This window comes from Malus sylvestris, chromosome 14 (genome assembly GCF_916048215.2).
Source record: "Malus sylvestris chromosome 14, drMalSylv7.2, whole genome shotgun sequence".
Classification (NCBI taxonomy): Eukaryota; Viridiplantae; Streptophyta; class Magnoliopsida; order Rosales; family Rosaceae; genus Malus; species Malus sylvestris.
Genome location: NC_062273.1, coordinates 23968067 through 23986382, shown reverse-complemented (window position 1 = coordinate 23986382; position 18316 = coordinate 23968067). Strand labels below are relative to the sequence as shown.

General features: G+C 37.7%; 2 protein-coding genes and 1 pseudogene across 2 annotated transcripts; all 3 read left to right on the top strand.

Annotated features, from left to right (window-relative positions):
- Positions 1–1318: 1318 nt before the first annotated feature.
- Positions 1319–3851, top strand: LOC126599136 (leucine-rich repeat receptor-like serine/threonine/tyrosine-protein kinase SOBIR1; annotated as a pseudogene).
- A 3136-nt stretch (positions 3852–6987) lies between these two features.
- Positions 6988–7675, top strand: LOC126599646 (uncharacterized). Its single transcript, XM_050266041.1, has one exon. It carries the CDS (start codon positions 7023–7025, stop codon positions 7440–7442), a length of 420 nt encoding a protein of 139 aa, XP_050121998.1. The 5' UTR covers positions 6988–7022; the 3' UTR covers positions 7443–7675.
- A 7776-nt stretch (positions 7676–15451) lies between these two features.
- On the top strand, positions 15452–17685 carry LOC126599638 (probable pectate lyase 18). The gene is made up of 4 exons (XM_050266034.1): positions 15452–15665; positions 15908–16654; positions 16862–17000; positions 17107–17685. Exons 1-4 carry the CDS (start codon positions 15538–15540, stop codon positions 17326–17328), a joined length of 1236 nt encoding a protein of 411 aa, XP_050121991.1. The 5' UTR covers positions 15452–15537; the 3' UTR covers positions 17329–17685.
- Positions 17686–18316: the final 631 nt, after the last annotated feature.

Sequence of the window (18316 nt, the reverse complement as noted above, 5' to 3'; positions counted from 1 at the left end):
ATGTGTGAACATAAGTTAGCACCTATGTGCTTTGATAAAACTTCAAACAGCACACACACGATCTGATTCTTATCCCCACACTTAAGGTATTCTAATAATATAATAGGACATTATACATATTCCAACATATATATAATATATAGGGTTTAAAGTTCGGTTTGGGATGAGAATACCGAACGATTTTAAAGTGTGAGACCGAATCTCATACCGAACAATTCAGGATCAGTTTGGTTTCGGTACCAAAATTTTAAGGATTTTAGGTTTGGGTTTTTTTCGGTTCGGTTTCGTATGGTTTCGGTATGGTTTGGGATTTCAATATTTTTTTCCACCCCTAGGGAATTCACCCTTCTCGTGGCCACAGTTAAACAGACTTACCGGCTTGGAGTCTCGAACTCGGACACTCCCACATTTTCTTTGTTTATTGGCGAGCCGCAATCTGCCATTTGTTAATTTATTCTAGTCTACTATGGAAAAAGGCATATTAAATTATGACGATGCAATTTTAAATAATTATATGGTTTTTGTTCAATATTCCAAAGGGAAGTTTAGGAAAGAGACGGACATATGAGTTGCAATAACGTTCAGCAACAATACAGCTACGTAAATATTTGTTCTTTCAAACTTATAACTTGAAACAGGGAGGTCCAAATAGTTCTTCATACATAAGGAATCATTTATTTGGATTTTTTAGTGAAAATGATTTTTGCAATTGGCATAACTCTTTAGTTTAGTACTTGACAATGAAAATAGGTACAAGTGATCAATGTATTTGTCCACCATAAATCATTTGATCATTCCATGAATAATTTGTTAACATCCCCTCGTTAAATTGTCATGTGACATTGTGAACGACCACATGACCACTTTTTTTAAGGGTATTTTTGTCAAACCAACTCCTCCACTTAACGAGGATATTGAAATATTTATCACAGAATGACCAAAATGAACGATGGACAAACTCATTGATCACTTCTATCGATTTTCATTGTCAGTGACTAAATTGAGGAGTTATGTCAATCTCATGATACATTTTGGCTAAAACTCCTATTTATTTTTACATGCAAATGACAATCAGACAAATACTCAAATGTAATTAACAACACATCAAATTGTAACTTGTCAATAAAGATGAATAAATCATACGTCGATTTATTTCCCAATTAAAAAAAACCCAACACTTACTTCTACAATAAACAAAATGACATTTATCGACTTTTACATGTTCATTTTCATTTACAAATAATTGTTTGATACATATTCAAACACAAGTCTTAAAATTATAAATTCTATCATTCAGTCATGAGAAATGACACGTTAAATGGCAATTATTTGCCAACAAGAAACCAGTATTTACTACTACATTTTTCTGTGGCTCGATCATGCAGATAATATAAGAAGATAAACAAATAAGCAAACAATTTCCTGGTAATTCAACAAGATTAAGATTAAGCAGAGAAAAGTGTTGACGAGGACTTGGGGGGAGTGGCCAGAGTGTAATTTCCTTCATGTCAGTACCAAATAATTGATTTAAAATCTTTGATCTAACGGCCAGAAACATTAGCCCACAAATTAGAGATAAATGAACAAAGTGAAAGTACCAAATTTGAACAAAATAAATGGATCAAAAGGATATTACACTTCAAATTAATCGGAATTACGGGTGGAGAAATTCGAACTTAAAAACATAAAGTAAGCACATGCGCTCTAATTAATGTAACTACACCCACGTCTACAACTACATTTAACTCTAGAGTATTGCTAGGTAAATCAACTTTTTAGACCAAATTTATAAACCATATGATGGGTCACCAATAGAAAATAAGCACGTTAATTAACACTCAAGTAATAATGCAATCATCAATAGTCACGTTGTATGGTTTACAAACATTGGTTTAAATTGATAACCTCCCTAGAAAAGCAAACAACCGAGCCAGCCAACACACAAGTATGAACTAGTACTACTTTATGGCAACTCTATCCAGCAGCTCCGCCCAGCTCAGCCTCCTCACCTTCCTCTTCCTCCTCCTCCTCATCCACGTGAGACTAAATCTCGACCCTTCCGATCTCCAAGCCCTCTCCACCATCCAAAAAACCTTGGGCTTCCAATTCCATATCAGTTAACCAGCTTCATGCAATACTCTCGGTGCCTTCTGTGAGCGCAGGCTCTCAGACAACACCACCTACGTCCTCCGAATCACCCGACTTATCTTCAAATCCCACCAACTCGATGGCTTTCTGAGCCCAGCATTACGGCGGCTCGCCGAGCTCAAAGAGATCTCTCTTGCTCACAACAACCTCATTGACAAAATCCCATCTCAAATTATTGACTGCCGGAAGCTTGAGATTCTCAACCTTGGAGACAATCGATTTTCCAGGAAAGTTCCTGTCGGGTTGTCTAACCTCATTCGCCTTCGAACCCTCGACCTTTCTTCTAACAAGCTTTCTGGGAATTTGAGCTTCATCAAGCATTTTCCCAACCTTGAAAGCCTTTCCATTGCTGACAATTTCTTCTCTGGGAAAATCCCAGCTTCCTTTCGTTCCTTTCGCAATCTTCGGTTATTCAACTTCGCTGGAAACGAATTCCTCGATGGCTCATTACCAACGATGAAAATCATCGAGATTTCAGCAACCAATGTGCCAAAACTTTACATTTTGGCTGAGAATACAAGCACAAAAGGCCACAACAACACCACAGTTGCTGCTAATGCTCAAGCTCCAACTAACGCTTTAACTCTAGGTCCATCTGCAACACCAAAGCAGAAGAAGAATAACAAGAAGGTATGAGGGTGGCTGCTCGGGTTTTTTTGCTGGAGCATTAGCAGGAAGTATATCCATGTTCATCTTTTCTCTGCTTTTTAAGCTACTCTTGGCCGTGGTAAAAGGTGTCGGCAAAGATGGCGGTTCTGCGATTTTTAGTTCTCTGATCAAAATGAAAGAAGACTTGGCTTTCCTAGAAAAAGAAGTAGCTTGGCTAATTTGGAATTCATAGGATGGCGTGGAGGTGGAGACGTTTATAAAGCCAAGTTTCCAGGAAGCAACAGCAAAATTATTGCTATAAAAAAGATAGTTCAACCCCATAAAGATATCGATGAATTGATCGCTAAAGAGGAAAGTGAGTTTATGAACAATAAGATGCGTGAAATCCGATCAACATTGTGGGGAAAATTAGGCACCGAAATCTTGTTCCTTTGCTAGCCCACATGTCTCGACCGAATTGTCATTACCTGGTCTATGAGTTCATGAAGAATAGGAGCTTGAAAGACATGTTGAATCAAGTTGCGAACGAAACAAGACAATTGGATTGGCTTACAAGGCATAACATTGCTCTTGGAGTTGCTGCAGGGCTTGAATACCTTCACATAGACAACACCCCTCAAATAATTCATGGCGCTCTCAGTCCAGCAAACATCCTGCTTGATGGTGATATGGAAGCTCGGATTGCAGATTTCGGGCATGCAAAAGCAATGCCGAATGGTCAGACTCATATTTCAATTTCGTATCTTTCAGGTGTTGTTAGCATTATTGCACCAGAATACCATCAGACAATGAAGTTCACATACAAGTGTGACATATACTGTTTCGGGGTGGTATTGGGGATTCTAGTGATGGGATAGCTTCCATCCGATGAGTTTTTCCAGAACACGAACGAGATGAGTCTGTTTAAGTGGATGAGGAATGTCATGACTTTAGAGAACCTTAAGCAAGTAATTGATGTGAAATTGATGGGAAACAAATACAAGGAGAAAATGCTCCTGGTTCTCAAGATTGCTTGCTTTTGCATTTTGGATAACCCGAAAGAGAGGCCTAACAGAAAAGACATTCGGTGTATGCTGGCTCAAATCAAGCACTAAGTATTCAAGTATATGTTTGTAATCAGTGGGAATCCTGCTATATAAATTGTACCTGAGCGTCTATCTCATAGTCGTATTTGGATGTGTATAAGCACAATGGATAAAGAAAAGGACGAATGTGAACAATTAATCAATAGTGAATCATTATGAAATCTATATATCGAATTTAGTTTACTCATATACACCAGAAAGAAAAGGAGAATAAAAAACACAAGATCTCAAGACCTACTCAATGTACACCAAAGATGTTGCATATCCTAAACTCCCAACGACCAAGATTTCCAGCAGAAATTCAAGGATTCTAGCTTAAAAATGACGAAGTGAATCCATAGCAGCAACACAAACATCTAATATGAGGTTTAGTTCCTAAGCAACAATCTTATCGTCGATGCCTCTGAGGTTTAGTTCCTAAGCAACATTCTTATTGCTAGCCCGTAGTGATGCTTAGGCCACTTTCTCACCTCCTCAGTATAGATAATATAGTTTCTTAGAAAAAAATATTGATTTCCAAGAGAATATAAAGTGCATAAAAAATGAAAAAATTGGGGCCAGGGTCAAATTGGAATAAGGCACTAAGTTCGAGGGATGTTGCAAAACATTTCTCACCATTCAATTCACCAAACGACGTCGTTAGCTCTTTCTTGTTCTAGCGATTCGCGTCCTGCAGTCGCCATTCTCCTCTTCGAAACGAATCCTTTTCGGCATAGCCAAAAACGCCTTAGCAAATCAATCTTTTCAAATCCTCCGAACCATGCGTCGCTCTGCAACGGAGCAACCTCTTATTCATCAATTTCTCCTGACACGCCCCGACCCTGATATTCCCTGAATACCAGGATAGACACGTGCTGGCCGACACTCGAGGGTGACGAAAGCCATTAATTGATACAAAAGCTAAGAATAAGAAATAAATAAGGGTTATGAATTTAAAATACCAAGGGTTAAAAGTTTTAAGAACGTGTTCATAACATATAACTAAACCTAGTCACTAACAAGAATTAAGATAAGATTTAATGAACAAAAGAGTGGGTCCTACATCGAGAGGATCCGAAGATGCTGCTGCGGAAGTGCCTTCACGCTGGGATTAAATGCCTTGATTCTAAGTCCTGAATGGGGACGCAAAACAAAGGTGAGTGGACCAAGTTTATATATATAATAATAAAACAATTATCAACATATTAACCCCCAAAGTTTAATAGTGAAAACTATTAGCATAGTAAGTGATGGATTTAAAACAAAATCCTAGCATGCCAAAATATCTCAAAAGTCACATCGTGGAAACGCATCGCGGAAATCAAAACAGTAAACGCATCATAAATCGTCTCGTAAACGCAGTGTGCAGCTAGAAAGATCACTGAATAAATATAAACTCCCGGCCCAATGCATGCTCCGTGGTCTCCGCGCCCGTAGCCAGAAATTACCAACTCCCGGCCCAATACCTGCTCCATGTCCCTCAGCCCGTAGCTAGGGATTATTTCTCCCGACCTAAATGCCAACACCAGTTCCTCGCCCCAGGCGGCATAGTGTCTACTAGGTACGCACAAATAGTTACGCCTCTCATAAATAACCACTTCATAGTATAAAGTCATCCATCATCTATACTATAAATAGGGGTTTCTAAAACATGTTTTAGCATCCTATCGTCATCCATCGGATAGTCTACCAGTTCATGGTTTTTATAGAAAATACGATATATTAAAAATATAGCTCAAAATAGGCTAACATTTATTTCCTCACCAAAAACACGAGACGAATTCAATAAATTCAGTAAACAAGCTTAACATAAATCAAATCATAAATTCGTAGGCATGCTAATCATTTATGCAATTAAACTATAAAATCATGTAATTTTAGAAGGGGTCCACTCACAGGACTTAGCCGTCAAAAGCTGCACCACTAGCGAAGACGGAAACGTCACAATAATCGCCCCTAAGCACATTAAATGGTACAATTAATAAAACTATATAATAGCAATTGAATTTGGGAAAACGAACATTGGAAACGGATTCAGAACATTGAATTACCCTAAGAAGGGTCCCGGACAAAAACCGAAAAGTCATCCCTAAAGTCAACGTTGACCGGGGGTCAATGGTCAACTTAGGTCTAACGGGTTTTAGGCTTGAAATCCGGATTAGGGTTTAGGTTAAATAGGATTAGGATTTATTGGGTTTTGGAATTCTAAGGCTTTTGGGTTAAAAGGGTTTAGGGTGAAGAAATGATGGTTTGGACTTAAACCCAAACACACACACACACACACACACACACACACGGGCTGCGCACACACAGCCCACAACACACACACACACACACCACAAAGCCTAAGGCCTCACAAAAACAAACAGGGCTTTAAGCCCTTTGAATTAAACCAGCCCAAGGCCCCTTCAAAAATTAAGGCCCGAGGCCTTTGGGTTTTAAAAACAAAATAACTAATAAAAATAAAAGGGGTGCGGGCTGGGTTACTGGGCTAGCCCAATTGGCTAAGGCCCGAGGGGGTTCTAATGGCCTGAAAGGCCTGGTTTTGCCGAAGAATGAGGCCGGAAATTCGGCCGGAAAACTACCCGACTTTAAACAGCCATAACTTTGTCACTACTAGCGAGACAAAAACAAAAGTTGTAACCCTTGAAGAGACGAAGAGAATGATACCTCACACGACGTCTAACTCGAAAGCCTCGGAGGTCGCTGAAAACTGGGTAAGATTCAAATGAGTATAACTTCTTCAATACTCAACGAAATTGAGTGAAACAAAAATGAGAGTTGTACTACTCGATGAGACGAAGAGATTGATACCTTTCACGCCAGCCAACTCGCCGTGGTTTGGCCGGAAATTTCCTCGAAAGGGGCGGTGCTCGCAGGAGCTCGTGTACGGGGCTTCGTGGTTCGACTTTCAAGATGCCAATACTATGGTTGAGTTCGTAGCGACGAGATAAAGACGATGGTGATGTTTGTTGGTAAGAAAAACTCTCGGAGGGGTTGAGATAGAGAGAGCCGAGAGAGTGAGAGAGAGAGTTACGGGAGAGGTGAGGGAGAAGAGAGAACTGAGAGAAGAGAGAGGGAGACCGGGAAACATAAAAATAAAACAAGGTGGACCCCGCGGGCTCACCAATTAAGGACTAAACCAATTTTAAAATATAAAAAGGGTTGGGGTGTTTCATCTCCTCCTCTTTCCGCCCCCAGATGGCGAGTTTTGTCCACAAACTTGCTAAAAACGCACCGTCTTTAAGAACAGCGGCTTCCCTCAAATCCCATCTCTTCCCCAAACCCACAGCCTCCCTTATTTCTCACCATAGCCATCTAGCCCCACTCAAACCCGAATTCTCAGAAGACCCGGTTGCCCAATTAGGTCCCACAAGCTTCCACAATGCTGAATCTCCCAGCCCCTTCCCCATTATCCCCAATTTCCCATTTGCGTTTTGCTTAAATCCGATTTCCCCAGCTGGGTTCGATCGGTTGGGTGTTTTCGAGGCGGTCGAGGTGGAGTCCGATGATGTGAGGACGATTTGGGCTGACAGTGTGAAGAAGAAGAGGAAGAAGAAGATGAACAAGCATAAGTTAAAGAAGCTCAGGAAGAGTCTTCGCCGCAAGTCCAGAGCTTGATGTGGTAGTGAGAGGTTTAGAGTTAGATTTTTATGAAATCTCAGAAGTTTTGAACACTAATTTTGTCATTCGGATTTTACTTTTAGAATATTATGCATTGCCTGAGAAATTGAATGGAATTATAAGCTTGTTTTAATTAAATTATAGAATGTGAGTATTGTTGAGTTTAGAATAAGATTCATTACACTCTTGGATTAACAATCTCATTTTACTAATTAAATTTGCTTCCTTTATTTTGGTTTCCGTAGAAGTTTATAACGTGCAGTTCATTGTATTTAGAACGTGTAGTTAATTGTGTTTAATTTGGTTTACGAATGGCCTTATCGTGCATTAACGATAAGAATGCAGGCTTCCTTCACAAGTGATTGTGTATATAGTTTATATGTGCAACAGTGTTAACCGTAGGCCCGGATGCGTTCGCACCATTTTTATGTTTCATGTTACCTGCTGTGTCAATAAGTGCTAATTTTCATAACTCTCTTACTTTCTGTGTAGCCATCATAAGCTTTACATGAAAGAGAATCTTTCTGATTTAACGCTTTCCCTTTCTCTTACTATCCAAAGGTTTGACCAAGTTTCTTTATTTTGTCTCAGTTTTTCATTTCTCTGAACTTTGATACAATTTGGTGATTGTTTGAGATGCAAGTTATACTTTCAAATCAGTTTTGTGGATATGAGAGCATTAGAAAGTACCTAGGTTGGTACATTAAGATAGATACCTAGAGTGCAAGAACATCGTTTGATTTGAATTTCCATCGTTTTGGATTACATGCTTTAGGTTAATGTTACTTCCCTTAATAGGTTATTAGACGTCTTGCACTTATAAGCTATATTTAGTGGCCCAAAGCTATCTTTCATGTTAATTTAAAGTTCGGTTTCCCTATTGTATCCTTGTTTGATTCAGCGGTCCTTTTGGTGGTTTTTGGTTTTGCTGAAAAGGTTTTTGCTGCTCTTATATTAGGCGAGCATTAATGCATTTTTTTATGCTCCTATATTAGGTTGATAGCCTTATGTCTACAAACAGTTCAATAGAACATCGCATTTAATAGAAGTGACATTGAGTCCCCTATGGTATATGAGAGAAAGGAATGGTTTTGTACGTTGTCCCTCTTTAGATGATATAACCTCTAATGAGTATGGGGTAAAAGGCAAGATGTTTTGTGCTCTGTGCTGCTCTGATACCGGCTGGCTAAATGCTTGACTTTATGGCACGGTTGTGCTTTGGAATTGTTCCATAGTTCAATACAGAAAAATATTATAGACACATTTGATTTGTATTTTAGGTCTCTATGTATTGATAGTGTATCTTTCTTGAGTTTCAAGTTGTATTCTAGGCCATCACATCCCGTCTGCCAGCACAACAAGATAACATCATAACACCCTGTTATTCTATTTGGCAGTTAGATTGGTTGGATGTTGCTCCCAGAAGACAAACTGTCAACTAGATGGGTAAATGTCCTTGCCATTTTCTTAAAATTGTTACTGTTTAGTATAGTAGCTAGTGATAGGTGTTGTGCAATGAGATAACTAAAGAAATGAAGATTTCAAAATTCGAAGTTGTTGCCCCTTGATCAAGTAGTTGAATGGGAATCCCTTTAATTCTAAGTGAAGCTGAATGTGTACTGCCTACGTAACCGGTGAGTGAAATATAATTTTCTTGTTATATTGAGTTGTTCTCTCTAGCTTTATTACTTGGTAGCAGATAGATGTCTACTTAGTTCATTGTTCATGTTTTAGAACTTCCCTAACTTTTTTGATGTTCTTGTTTGTGGAGTGTTTCTGGTCATGTTCCTTATTGGCAATCCATTCTTCCCTCCTGGTTATATCTATTTGTTGTTGGTTTTAGTAGAGTAGCTATCCTTATTTCCTTAGGTCCTAGGTAATTCACGGTTTGAGTATTCAATTACTCATGTTATCTTGCTTCTCCAACTCAGTTTAGTTGCGTTTGAAATTGAAGCGAATTTCGTTGATATTTATGTTCGTAGTTCTTTAAAAGTACATGATTTGGAGAACAGATGTGTATTGCGATTACAACTATAAGAATACGTAGTTTCTTAGTTTAGGCCTTACTGGGTATAGAGGATTGGATTGGATTGGATTGGATTGGATTGGAATGTAGAAGTTGATATTTTCAAGGTATGTTGATGAAGAAATGAAAAAATTATGGCCAATTGTAGGTTAGAAGATGAATTACTCAAAACGAAATCCATTCCAATCCCCCCGAATATGTTAGGATTGGAAGTGAAAAGTTTCTTTCATGTCTAATACCCTTCTAATCCCCTCAAGTCGAAATTTATTCTCATCTGCCTTCAATATCTTTGAATTTTGAGGGTTATCTGTTCCACACCAATCAAGATCTTGGGATACTATTCACTTTTATAAAATCCAAGACTTGTTTCATTAAACTTTGGTTCTGAAAATGGGTATTTTGAATCTTTGATACATGGAGAAATATAGATAATGCTAGTCTACACATAGGCCTGCAAGAAGCCCTTATCCATTTGCTGGCCCAATATGTGATGGGGTAGTTTGGTGGATTAACTAGTTGACCTTATGCTTTTGTTGATGTTCAAAAGACCTAAATATATCCAATTTGGGAAGGGGTAAAGAAAGAAACAATGGATAAAAGTAGATGCAGAAGAAGAAACACCCAAAAAATGAGGAGAAATGCTAAGGAGATTGTCTCAAAATGAGATTCTCCATGGACTCTCTGTCGCCTCATATTTTTTGGTAGGATATTTTATAATGTTGACATAGAAATTGACATTAACCTGGAAGATGGAAAATAATCCATACAGAGTTCCACTTTTAGTGGGACTCCTTGGCATTTCCTAAAATGAGAACAAAAGTAGAGAATTTGCATTGCTAGTAATGATTTGAGCATGTGAAGGTTTTGACATTTGATCTATATCATGCCCTATTTGATTAAAGTGAGAGGTAATTATGCCTCAGTGAATTAGCTAACAAGACAATTTTTTGACATGATTAGGTCTAGCAATTAGACACTTAAACATGATAGTCTTGAGACCTTGCCACATGACTTTATATGATTATGTGGTATGTTTATCATATCAATACTCCCTATCTCCCTCCCTCTTTCCCCCTCTAGAATTATGGTACTCGAAACTTATGGCTATTATCAGTATGTGATTCATAACATCTGACTATCGATTCACTCATGGTGGAAAAAGGAGCACGAAACTCGCTATCCTTTCTGTATCGGGAGGCATCCGCGGGACCTCATTATACATCAACATTAAGACCATTGCTTGTTTTGTATTAATCAGTTGTCAGGATTGAGTTTGCTGTTATCTACATTGTAGGGTGGGAAGGTCCATCAAATGCTTACATCAGGCTTAAAATGCGAGCACCAAATAGCCCCCACTTAGAACATGGTAGGGTTTTGCTCTTTCCTTGTGTCTACACAATGACTTAAAGCTCTCATAATCAGATCAAGCATCCCTAATAATTGGTGTGGTTTGTCTAATAAACCTAAATTAATGAATTAGTTTGGTGATTGGTGGCCATGTTGGTCCCTCTTTACACCATCCTCAACATCTTGTAAGATTTTATGTTGAGAAAATATTCTGCTTACTTTTTCGCTTCTCCTTCATCACATTTTTGTGTAGGGTGGTGCTAACCACACGTCTCTTTTTACCATCTATACATTTCTTTCAATTCTCCATCATTAGAGCGAATGAATTGAAAAATATCAAATGACAGAAATTAACAGGAGGTATGTGGAAAGTAAAAAAGGTGTGTGGATAGCATCATCTTTAGCTTATACGAACAAATATAAATGTGCATGTAAGAAAAGAAAAAATATGTGCAGAAGTCTCTTCCCTTTTTTTTTTTTGGCCAATGGCCTAAAGTGCATAATTCTATTTGACTTGACTAGATAAATAAAAAGAAAATCTAATCAAAATTACAAGTCTTCATGTAAATAAAATGTCGGTGGCGCACAATTTTAGTTTTTAATTTGCAAAACGGGAATACCAAGAACAATTACGTAAGCGATTATCAACTGTTGATGGCAATAAACCGTGAGAAAAACAAAGCTTAATCAACAAACTAGTTCACACTTGATGAGGGGGAGGGAAAAGGAAAAACCACAAATTAGGCAGGCAATTAGGGAAAATTGAACTCCAACAAATTTGAGAAGAATATTTGCATGATGTGAAGTTTGAAGCTTCCAGCATGTGCGCATGAAAGAAACCATTGGTTGAGAAAATGATGCCAAATGGCATCTCAACTGATCGCCAAGTATCAAGTGGATGTGTAGGTTGCCTTGTAGTTTTCACTCACATGGCTTCACTCACATGGCTTTGCTCATGCTCTCTCTCTCTCTCTCTCTCTCTCTCTCTAACAATTTATATGAAACATGATCGGTATAATCAGTGACGGAATTAGAATTTTAGACTAAAAAAGGGGTCCAAAAGTCTTAACCTGAAACACTCTTCTAATCTTATAGAAATTACTTTGAACCATGGTGGTCCCTTCATGGCTCGTATGAGTACAATCGTAGTACTTCGGTTCCAATAATACATAAGAAATGCTAAGAAGATTTTCTCAAAAGTGAAACTCTTCATGAACTTTCTGCTTACTCATGTTTTTGACACAATATTTTATAATATTGGCATGAAAACTGACGTTAAACTTTTGATAAAGTCTTTTTAACATTTATCTTCTCATAATATATTGTCCTGTGGAGAAATATGCACGTAATTTTGTATTATTGAACCGTAATATTACGTAAAGATGAAAGTGTTACATGTAAAATACTTATGTATGCTACCATTTAGTATTACTGTTTAATGATATTCATCTTCATTTGTAAATGAGAAATCCTAGATTTGATTTCCGTCAAAGATAAATTTAAACCACACTATTACAAGATCATTGTGAGGCTGAGTATTTATTTAATTTTTTTTATAAATAATATCATTTCTTAAAAAAAAAAATTACTTACGCACGCTCACCCTAATCCCCACCCAGCAGCTAACAAAGACCTTTCACATAATTTGCTTTTGTCCACTACCCCTGTTTCCTTCAGAAAGTCGATCCAGCCCCACCCTTCAAAGAATTGAACGGTGACCACTTGCTCTGCCATCCACAATCAACGGCCGCAATCGTGGAGACGACAATCGTATCGTCGGTTGGGAATAAATTGTTGCGTGGAAGCCCGAGTCATCAAATTGAACGAGAGATTTTTAAGTGTGTCCCAAATACGAATATATACTTAATATATCCTTATATAAATAGAAAGACACATAAAAATAAAAATAAATCTTTCTACTTGTACAATTACATATAGCGTGCGCGTTTGCATTTTGATTCATATTCTAGACATATGGAAAAATTTCTAGACCGACGCCAGAGTTCTTTCGAACACGCGGCTTCTGAGGAGGCTACAATTATGCCATGTCAACACGGTGAGCCACTTTTTTGAATAATTCCGCGAAGTTTGCGGCCAAGAAATTTTAATAGAGAAAAATTGAGGGGAGGATAGCACTTTGGGCCTACTTGGGCTTTTGGGGGTTTGATTTTTTGGGCAAATGCATGTGCCTCTGTCACGACTCACGAGGATTTTAGGGATAATTAATTGCCTGCTTGAATTAAATTCAGAAATAACAGATTTCATATGGCGCTCAAGAATTTCTGGCGTTGCTTGTTCTTGAAGCACACGAAATGCATCACAATTGTGTCACAATTTTATGTGCCTTATCCACTTACCAAATTTAAAAATAAACTGAAAAACGTGATGTGATAAAAACGGTTTGCATTACATTTTCTGATCATGTTCGTTGGATAATATGTCGTATCTTCGAAGAAGAGTAGCCGTTTTCGAGATTAGTAGAGCTCATTTTAGGTTTGCATGAGCGTATGCTCAAGAATCTATTCTCTTGATATGAGTCAGGTTGGTTGGCGAGAGCAATTCAATAATCTTTCTTTGATTATATTTGAGCGGTTTATGATATCTTCTTGATAAAAAAAATGATCACATTACTAAATTACGTATCTTTTATGAAAATAATATTCACATGAGACTCACTAATGCTAATGAGGACTCGTTTGTAAGTGATTTTAAAATGGTTGAAAGCGTTTTTGACGAAAATATTTTTGAAACCAGTCTTTAATAAAAATGCAAGTAAATCTTTAAAAAATATTTGATGTGCTTTTTACAAGAAGCATATAACTAGTGCTCAGGAAGTACTTTAAGTGATTTTGGAACAAAAACATTTTTCTAAAAGCACTCCAAGTGAGCCATATCTCACAGTTATTACCCTGTCGGAGTAGAAAATATACAAAAGTCAAAAAACTTATTAACTATATAACTATATAACTATATATATATATATATGAATTGTTACTAAATCCTTGAATTTGTCACGCCTAGCTAGAGTACTAATTAGTCATTGGTGTACTTCAAATAATATTTTTTTTATGTTCATCATGTCTGCTAGCTCGAAACTCATAGCATTTCATTTTTTTTATGCTAAAATTATTATATTCATAAAAATAAAAAAGTAGTTTGTTCATAACCATTGCAAATAAGTCAATTTTAGGGACTAATTAAGCAAAGTAAAAATGATATATTCTCCATTTTTCAAATATTTCTCCACCACATTTGGTGTCACTGTCAATGGCAACGTGAAATGGGACAATGCTTTATTCAAAAGAAAATGAAATGCATCAAGGTCTTACTTAAATTGTGTATCGTCTTAAAGAGTAAAACCTACTCTACCAGCTTAATTTGATGTTATGGAAAATAAACACAGCATGCAGTGGAGAAGTTAATAAGGACATCAATCAACATTAACCAAAAGCAGGTGTTTTCAACGCATATGGTTGTGGTGGGGTTCATAGTCAGCACTATGGTTTTACCAAAATTATCCCAAAGATTTGCAAACTTAGACCCAAATAGAATATGTAATGATCAATGTTATATGGAGGAGTTCCATGGTCAGTCCCTCAATCGCGTGTGGGCGGCGATTGTAGGTCATTAGGGTATCCGAAATTGATCGAGACGTGGAACTCATATGGGATCAACAATAAAAATGTATTAAAGTATGAGTTCAATAACCAGTATGGTGAGCAACAGACCACCGTCGTTTGGATTTGCTATGATACCGTCCTCATCATCATTTTCCTTAAACCTAAACCCCCAAGTCTGTCTTTCTTCTTTTCTTTCTTCCTTTTCCTCAAAGCTCACAAGCAATAGATTGCCTGAACTCTATACAATCCACCAACATCAAATCAAACCCGATGAAAGAAATTAAACAAAAAATGTCGAATTAGGGCCCTGAGTCTACGACAAAACTTTGAAAATCATAAGCATAACATTAAATTTTTCTTTATGAACAAAATGTTATGATGGGCCTGAGAAACCACTGTGATCCCTTCATGGATCCGTCTATGCCAACAATAGTAAAAAACCTATTAGTATTTATGAGAATGGTTTTAAACCGTTGATGCATATGAAAATCCTATTAATTTTGCACGCAAGTGGATGATTGACGCTAACAAAACTCAAACGAAAGGAAAAGGGTAACAACCATCATGTCATGCCCCACTTCACCACTGAGCATCATCAGCACGTGCAATGTGCAAGTGTTATTCATAGGTAACAGGTGAGTAGAAAACAAAAGAGTAAGATGACGTTAGTTTATGGTAGGTATTTAATGACCGAATAATACTAGGTAGACAAAGTTTGCAGAGTAAATAATGTCATCATTAAAAATAAATATGATAATTAACATTTAAGTAATAATTTAACCATCAATTTTCATGTCATTTAGTTTACAAAATTTTATCTACAAATTTAGTTTTTTTAACATTATTAAAATAATGACCTTTATACCGTTATTCAAGCCTTGCTTAACGGCCAAAACTACCCAATTGGATTCCCGTCAAAACCTGAAATCACGTAGCAGTTTGGGTCCCACATGTTTAGTTTAATCATGCTAATTATCCCCTCTCTCTTTATATATACTCCCCCCTTCCTCTCCTCTTTCCATTCACAAACACTCTTCCTCTCTCTCTCTCTCTCTCTCTCTCTCTCTGTGCTTGTCTCAGTGCCTTGCATATTCAAAAAATGGCAAGGCCCTCCTCAGGCCCCTCACTTCTCTCTCTCCTCCTCTTCTCTCTCCTCTCCCCAACCCTCATTTCCTGCAGGCCACTTCATCTTCAAGACCCTGAATTGGTAGTACAAGAGGTACAAAGGTAAGGCTCCGCTAGTAATTATTTTGTGTGGTTCTAGAAGTAAGTCTTTTGAAAAATGTTAGCTCGACAAACTGTGAATCTGCCCCACTCTTTTCACAATGTGCGTTCTAGATTCACAGACAATGTAAGTTTGATAAGAGAACATCATTTGCAGAATGTGTGCTCAAAATTCATATTATGTCAAGACAAATTTGATAAGAGTACGTTACTCATTAAAATGTGTCACATGTTTATGGTTGTAGGAACATTAGCGACTCAGTGTCTAGGAGGAACTTGGGCTACTTATCATGTGGGACTGGAAACCCTATCGACGACTGCTGGCGGTGCGATCCGAACTGGGAGAAGAACAGGCAGCGTCTAGCAGATTGCGCGATAGGGTTCGGGAAAAACGCCATCGGTGGAAGAGACGGGAAGCTTTACGTGGTCACAGATTCCGGCGACGACGACGCCGTGAACCCCAAGCCAGGAACCCTACGACACGCCGTCATCCAAGACGAGCCGTTATGGATCATTTTCCAGCGCGACATGACCATCCAGCTCAAGGAGGAGCTGATCATGAACTCCTTCAAGACAATCGACGGCCGGGGAGCGTCCGTCCACATTGCCGGCGGGCCATGCATCACCATCCAGTTCGTGACCAACATTATTATCCACGGACTGAACATACACGATTGCAAGCAGGGAGGGAACGCTATGGTGAGGAACTCCCCAGAGCACTTCGGGTGGAGGACCATATCGGACGGCGACGGAGTGTCGATCTTCGGTGGGAGCCACGTGTGGGTGGACCATTGCTCGTTGTCCAACTGCAAAGATGGGTTGATTGATGCTATTCATGGGTCCACTGCGATAACAATTTCAAACAATTACATGACGCACCATGATAAGGTGATGCTTTTGGGGCATAGTGATTCGTATACACAAGACAAGAACATGCAAGTCACCATTGCATTCAATCACTTTGGAGAAGGGTTGGTTCAAAGAATGCCAAGGTAATTAGAAAAAAAGTAGAATTTAATTAGTTGGGCAATTTTTTTATTTAATTTGTATAAAGTAAATAGGTTGGTGGTCCATGGTTTTCATGCTTTCAAAATTTACTTGATGTTTAATTATTTTAGTCTTGCTGACAACTGATAATGTTAATACGAACAGTTGAAAAAACACACAGTTCCCATAACCTTTTTGATTCACATTTGCAGATGTAGGCATGGATATTTCCATGTGGTGAACAATGACTATACCCATTGGGAGATGTACGCTATTGGAGGGAGTGCAAACCCTACAATCAATAGCCAAGGGAACAGATTTGCCGCACCAGATATCAGATTCAGCAAAGAGGTGAAAACCCATCAAATTATTTTTATGCACATAAGAAAAATGTTACAAATTAATTTTACAATTTGTGTTTAACTTATAATTAATATGTTACAAACTTTGTACGCAGGTGACCAAACATGAGGATGCACCAGAAAGTGAATGGAAGAACTGGAATTGGAGGTCGGAAGGAGACTTGATGTTAAACGGTGCGTTTTTTAGGGCATCGGGTGCCGGAGCTTCCTCAAGCTATGCCAGGGCTTCGAGCTTGGGTGCAAGGCCATCTTCCCTAGTGGGTTCAATCACCACGACTGCCGGCGCACTTAGCTGCCGAAAGGGCTCTCATTGCTGATCGCATGTCGAGCTTGTGGCCTGCTGAAAACGACATTCTAAAGTGATTAATTGAAGAACTATTCAACTTCAACTAGACATATTTAGGAGGGAAGTCAAAGAAAAAAAATGAGAGACAAAATATCTCATTCCTTTTTCTTTCCCTCCAAGTTCTCTTTTTTACCCAATATTTTATACTTTATCCCTCTTCTTTTTACTTTTTTTTTAGTCAATTTTCATGATGATTACAACCTCGCCCTCTTCCTCTGAGGCTGCGTTAGGGTTTCTGTTAGAGAATCTTGATGACCTAGACGAGAAGACAAGTGTTGAAGTGTTGATTCTACTAAATTATCAATATATTTCCCAATATTTGACGCAATTTTCCCTTGTCTTTTTCTCTCTGTTTGAATTTTAGTATTACGTTTTCTACATGTAAATCATAGTACGAGATAAAGACAAAAGTAAATCATGAAAAATATAGAAAAAAACTACAGAATTGAAGAAACAAACTAAGTATTTTCAATTAGGACAATATACATTAAAATTCTTGAACATTGAATCCGTCAATGAAGTGTTGATTCTACTAAATTATCAATCTATTTTTCAATATTTTATGCATTTTTCCTTTGTCTTTTCTCTCCGTTTGAATTTTAGTATTACGTTTTCTACATGTAAATCATAGTAGTATACACGAGACAAAGACAAAAGTAAATCATGAAAAATATAGAAGATAAAAAACTACAGAATTGAAGAAACAAACCGAAGTATTTTCAAATAGGACAATATACATTAAAATTCTTGAACATTGAATCCGTCAATTCTTCACGCTCATTTAGTTTTCAATTCATTCAATGTGTGTGATACACAAGGTCTTACTATAATTTTCGTTCAAACTGATGTACAATTTCCACCCAAAAGATAAAAGAAGCAGAATAACAGAATCCAATACTTGATTTTCTATAAGAATAAACAATCTCCCATATTTTTTGACCGAGAGATACAAGCTGCAC